Source organism: Camelina sativa, chromosome 1 (genome assembly GCF_000633955.1).
Source record: "Camelina sativa cultivar DH55 chromosome 1, Cs, whole genome shotgun sequence".
In the NCBI taxonomy this organism is placed as follows: domain Eukaryota; kingdom Viridiplantae; phylum Streptophyta; class Magnoliopsida; order Brassicales; family Brassicaceae; genus Camelina; species Camelina sativa.
The window spans coordinates 6,033,257-6,039,337 of record NC_025685.1 but is presented as its reverse complement, the minus strand read 5'-3'; the positions used below and the strand labels follow the sequence as shown (position 1 = coordinate 6,039,337).

Sequence of the window (6,081 nt, the reverse complement as noted above, 5' to 3'; positions counted from 1 at the left end):
TTTTTTTTTTTTTTTTTGATCTTTTATCTTCAGATTTCAGGGACTGATAAGTTTGCTAAAGTGATTGATTTTCTAAGACGGCAGCTTCACTCTGACTCATTGGTAATTTTATTCAATCAAAACATTCTTTTGTGTTATCTTTTGAAACAGTGATTGATTTGTTTACTGATAAGTTTGTGTTATCTCTCTCTCTCTCTCTCTCTCTCTCTCTCTCTCTCTCCCTCTCTCCACGGTGTCAGTTTGTGTATGTAAACAGCGCTTTCTCGCCAAACCCCGATGAATCAGTAATTGATCTCTATAATGTAAGTATTATGTTTAATTCCGCATGCATTGGCTCTATCTCTCTTTCTCTTTCTCTGCCCTTAAAATCTTACAGTTTGTATTTTGGTACTATGCTACTGAAAGTAGTAGGTAGTTTTACATTATCCATCTGTGTACTTTTAATCCTGAAACCCGTATAGTTAACTTTGCTTTCATCCTCTTAGCATTGGATAATAAATAACAATGTAGTGCTGGTTTCGGTGGATGATTGCAGAACTTTGGGTTTGATGGTAAACTGGTGGTTAACTATGCGAGTTCCATGGCATGGGGTTAAAGTTGCATCTTATGTTGTCTCTCGGTCCAAAATCATGGATCTGGCAGATGTGATCTGATACAAGCTGCTACTCTTTCTTTGGTAGGAGAATCCAAGTGTAGATGTGACCCATACTTGTTGTACATCCTTAGGAATGGCACTTCATCAATTTTTTTTTTTTTTTAACCTGAATAGATATGACAAAAGTGGAACAGTTTTTGTCTGATACTTTCATATTCAAGAAATGATTCAATCAAGTAAAGAGCTCATTTTTTTTCTTCTCTGATTGGTGTTGTTTCTAGACTTAAATATATCATGCTCGCCAACAACAACAACAGTTGAAATTACAAAATGGGCTGTATAAAATGGGCTTGGATCAATTAGATGTATATGATGAGGCTAGAACGAGAATGTGATGAAATAGGTGACGGCGATTGACATTGGATCCCGTTGTTTCTTCTCTCACAACGGAACAGCAACTATTTTTTTTGTTCTCTCTTTTCGTCTCCCTCAAAAAAAAAAAAACGGAGTTATTTAAGTATTATTACAGCTTGTAAATTGTACAAATAAATATATATCGAAATCGAAATCGAAATCTTCTATATCTACGTTCCCCCAATTTTTCGCCTTAATCTCTCCTTCCTCAACCCCTAGATTTAGCCCTAAACCGTTACTCCTCTTAATCTCTCTCTCTCTCTCTCTCTTTGCATTTTCCCGGAAAAATTTACCCTTTCCGCCAAGTTTTTTATTTTTTTTCCTTTTTGTTGTATACACAGAGTCAAATTGTTCTTCTTCCTTGACGTTCTTGTGTGACCCCTTTTTTGGCCCCGAATTCGAATCTTCAATTTTACAAAATAGTTTGTGAGAGATTCCTTTTGATTCTTGCTTCTTCTCGACTCCATCTCTCTGGGGAAAATAGAGAGGGAGAGGAAGAACGAACGGAGACCTCCTCCTCAGATTATATCTCTCTTCCTCAAATCAATCAATCAATCAGTCTGGGTGATTGATGAGATGATGATATTAATGGGTTTTTTGAATTTTGTATATACATCATCCTTGAATGTTTTACTACTTCTCGGTATGTTTCTCAGCTTCCTCCTTCTTGTCCAATCACAACAACAAGTACAACCTCAATTTCAATCTCCACCTCCGCCGCCGCCTCAATTGCTTCAATCTCCGCTGACTCCGCCTCAGTTCAACACGCCTCCTCCTCCTCCTCCTTCACAATCCAACGCTGGAGTTATTATGTCTCCTCCTAATTCTCCGCCGCCACCATCATCATCATCATCACCTCCACCGCCGCCGATTCCAAAACCCTCTCATCCTCATCCTCCTCCACCTCCGCGTGCGCAAGCTTCTCCTCCGCAATCTAATAGCAGAAACCACCAACCACGGAGGCTACGGCCGCCGTCTCCTCCTCCTCCTCCTCCTTCTCGGGTCTTCAAGCGAACAGAGAAGAGTGGATTGAACACAGGGAAAACAGTGGGTCTAGTATTCGCTGGGTTTGCAGCAATGTTGCAGATTTGCGTTGTTGCCTTCTTGCTTTTCAAGAGAAAGCAGCTTCTCCGGATGACACATACTTATTGATTCTTTTTTCGTGGAGCAGAGATAATCTTCTTACTGAGAGATTTCATACTTTTTGAGAGACGAGGAGACAACAAGCATCAAACAAACAATTTAAATAGGAACTCAATTTTTTGATTTGCTGCAATGGATGGTTTCCTCAAAACACTTGAATCAGCCCTTTTCCTCTGTATATTTGGGTATTTCCTTCTTCGTTTGTATTCAATCTTTTGATTTTTTTTTTTTTTTTTCGTTCTTTTTGAAAAAGGTCGTGTAGTTTTTTCGTTTACATTGCCTAACGATGCTAACTAGAGAGAGTGAACAGAGAGGTTTGGAAAAGAAAAAGAGAAACAATGGCTCTCAAGTCAAGTCATGTAAAATTTGTTCTTTAGGGATTTCTGTGAGATGAAAACCGATTATCTAATTTCATTTTGTGAGAGGTTTGGCTAAATGTGTTTCTGCTGTTGGTTTAGTATTACTATTCTTGTTACGTTCTCTTGATGGGATTCAGGGTTTGTACACAATTCCCCTGTTTCTGCATATTCTAAGGTATATCTCGCTTTGTTTGTGTGATGTTACTATGTTAGTATAGTGAGAATCTAGGCAGTGAAAAAGATAGGAAGATCAAGTTTCTTTCTCTATGTTATGCTTTCCTTAGGCTATAGATTCTTTCTCACTCCATATTGACATGGGAACTGCTTAGACTGTAGTTGATAGCTCTTGGAATCAGAAAATGTCAATCTTTCCTGTTTTATAGCCTCTAAGGAATCAGAAAATGTTGAATTTGTCGTGTTTGATAGCTCTTGGAATCAGAAACTGTTGGGATCTTTCATGTTTTTATCTGTAAAAATTTGGTTATTTAGAAAGATGCAAAGTGGGGATTTGATGATAACTGGCCTCTCTGGATGTATGTATGTATGGTCTGGTTTGGTTAGAACTTCCGGTGTTTTGGTTTACGCAAAACCTGTCTAATTAGGATAGTTTCACATGGAAGAAGAATGGTACTTTTTTTATCTTGTTCCCTATTCTGAAAGTGTTTAAGACGCGTTTTTGTTTGGTATGAGACCAAAAAGATGAGCTGGTTTTAATCTGGACCTGATTCCCCTCATAGAATCTTTCGTTGGCAACATGTTTCATTTTTAATTCTCCAAAATACATTTATGATAATACTAAAAATATAATACCAGTGTTGGTAATGATTCCAAGTAATCATACGCACGTAAAAGACTAATAAACTTAATGGATCAAGAGTCATGATGTTTGTCTTTTAACTCTCTCACTTTTTTCCTTTGGCCAAAGAAGCACATGCATGCAAGGAAGCATACCCAAAAGTTGTGTATGATTTGTTTGTTTTCCTATAAGCGACAAAATTTCTTATGTTCTACATATAATAATAAGTTCAATTTGTTGCCATATTATGTTGAGTTTTGACCATTCTCTCGTTCTGTAAATGCGTGATTCAAGACTTGGGTCCACGGAACGTCATTCCATATAGTTGAGGATAGCCCCATAGTTCAAATAGTAATCGATTCTAAAAAACTTTGAAGTGTAAAAACATCATTGCGGATACTCTTATACTTTGCTTCAACCACAATTACGATAATTTTCAACAAGCCCAAGAGTCTTCCTCCAGATAAGCGTTTTACAATTTGAACACATATACTTAACATGTAATTGCCTAGAAAAAACTAGGTTCATGTGTTAAATAGATTCATATATAAGAGGTATGCCTGCACCCTAAGAAACAAACTCAATATATATATATATATATAGATAGATGGCACTGCCCTGCCACAGAGTCGTGTTTTCTTTTGTTGCTTTCAGGGACACTAAAATATAAAACGATTTCTTGAGAAAGCAAGAGAACACACACAGACATATCTGTCGGATCACTTTTCTTGTTGGACCTAACACACATAGAAAAAGAGAAAGATACATAAATGTATACATATAGGTTTCTGCAAACAGTGTCCTGTCTCATTGTTCCACGGAAATAGATGTGAAATGTGACTCTTCAACATTTCGAAGTTGTGTGTGTTGGTGCAGACCCATCATTGAATACTGCCATCCTTAATCAGCTACCTGAGAAAATTAATCTAGAATTATCAATAATTAAAATCAACTTATTCTTTTTATTTAGCGTAGATTAGATTATTTTTGCAGTAATTACCAGTGTCGAGTCTTGAGTGGGAAGAAAGGTCAAGCCAAGAATCAGAACTCTTGTTCTGTGCCCAGTCCTCACCGAAGAAGTGATGAAGAGACTTCTTTGATTCCGGTGAATCTTTCTCCTCTTCTTCTTGATGACTTTGATGATCTTGTCTTGATGAATTAGCAAGGACACTACTTCTTGTGGGTTTGTTGAACATGTCGGCGCCCAAAACGAAACACTGTTGCTGTTGCTGTTGCTGTCGATGATGATGATGATCCTGTTCATGATCATGTTGAAGATGTTGAGATGATGATGAGGATGAGTATGTGTGATGATGATCAATCTTGTGATCAGTAGTACTACAGTGGTGGTACGGGTCATTCATCACTGTTGTTGCTAACGGTTGTTGGTGATGGTAAGGAGAATCTTGAAAGCTTCTAGATGCTTCTGGAAAAAACGTTCTTTCTCCAACTCCAACCCTCTCCCCAATTCCTTGAAAATACCTGAAATTGTAATACAAAAAAAATCCCCATATATAAAATAGAAGTTTCTTCCTTTTCAAGAATTAACAATCCTAATTAAGCATGAAAAAGATAAATTAAAGATAAGATTATATACAGAACCTGAAGTCTTTGTGGTCAGTAGCAGAGGCTAGGACATTGAACTGAGAAGTAGGATTAGTGTTTTGATGAAGTGACAAAGCAGAAGCATGATGAAGAGGTTGTTGTTGTTGTTTAGGTGAAGTAGAAGGGTAAGGATAATCAAGAGAATGGCTGTTGAAGTAACCTCTAGTGACGTTACTGCTACTTCCACCAACACCAAACCTGTTACTGTTATTGTAAGCATCCATTGAAGAAGAAGAGGCAGAATAAGTAGTTGAAGAGGAAGACGAGGAAGAAGAAGACAAGGTGGGACTTGGGCTGTTGTTGTTGGGGAATGAGAGAGATGGTGATGTTAAAGGAGTTGTAGTTGTCTGATTCTGGTCAATAGATTTTCTGGCACGGTTTCTTCCTCTGTGCATGTGTTTCTCACAGTACTTTGAATCTGGGTAAGCTTCTCTTGAGCATCTCCACTTCTTGCCATCTGTTCTTCTGCATCGTCCTGGTTCTGGATCTGGTTTCCTCCCAAATCCCATCTGGTAACATCCCCATCCAACTGCATCATTTAATTAAAACAAAACCCTAAACTTAGTCATGCTGTTAAACCCTAATTAAGACCTTAATTAGTTCCAAAATCATCAGAATAATATTGTGAAAAAACTTCCAAAGTGGTCGTTGGAACTTGGAAGAAGAAAAAGGTGAAAACTTTATTAAGCAGAAACTCAAAAATCTAAAGTGTATAAAACGCATAAAGCTGCAAACTTTGGGCATTAGAATCAACAAAAGATTGAAACTTTATGCAAGCCAAATAAAAAGAAATGAAAAAAGAAGAAGAAGATGTGTAGAGCTTACGGGATTGGTGAGGGAGGAGTCTAGAGACCAAGGCAGAATCCAAGCTTTTTCTAATGGAGAAGATGAGTTCAGGTGGGACAGGAACACCAGAGACCATGTACTTGTAAATTAGGGCTTGGTGTTCCAGTTCTTGCCATTGTGTTGGTGTAAATAAAGGCCTCTCTATTGTTCTCCCACTACTTCCACTTAGACTCATCATCTTTTCTCTTTCTATCTTCTCTCTAGCTAGCTTCCCTCAAAGAAAGGTTTATATATGTAGCAAAAGCATAAAAGAAGATAAGAGCTTGCTTTCTTGATGGATTCAGAGACTAGGGTTCCTGAGTTTCGGACAGGGACAGACAAAG

The 6,081-nt window shown here is 37.7% G+C and overlaps 3 protein-coding genes across 3 annotated transcripts in view; 2 read left to right on the top strand and 1 right to left on the bottom strand.

The window, feature by feature from the left end:
• Positions 1–853, top strand: part of LOC104778725 (ubiquitin-like protein ATG12B) — a 1,773-nt gene extending 920 nt beyond the window's left edge. The window contains exons 3-5 of the mRNA XM_010503171.1: positions 34–102; positions 240–302; positions 536–853. Coding sequence (XP_010501473.1) covers positions 34–102; positions 240–302; positions 536–595 — 192 coding nt within the window. The 3' untranslated portion in view covers positions 596–853. The remainder of the gene's footprint in view (positions 1–33; positions 103–239; positions 303–535) is intronic.
• On the top strand, positions 1,598–2,161 carry LOC104704763 (leucine-rich repeat extensin-like protein 3). The gene has a single exon (XM_010420797.1). The coding sequence runs from the start codon at positions 1,598–1,600 to the stop codon at positions 2,159–2,161; it is 564 nt and encodes a 187-aa protein (XP_010419099.1).
• On the bottom strand, positions 3,968–6,075 carry LOC104778714 (growth-regulating factor 5-like). Its single transcript, XM_010503161.2, has 4 exons — positions 5,738–6,075; positions 4,910–5,441; positions 4,308–4,789; positions 3,968–4,219 (listed from the first exon to the last, which is right to left on the bottom strand). The coding sequence occupies exons 1-4, from the start codon at positions 5,934–5,936 to the stop codon at positions 4,212–4,214; spliced, it is 1,221 nt and encodes a 406-aa protein (XP_010501463.1). The 5' UTR covers positions 5,937–6,075; the 3' UTR covers positions 3,968–4,211.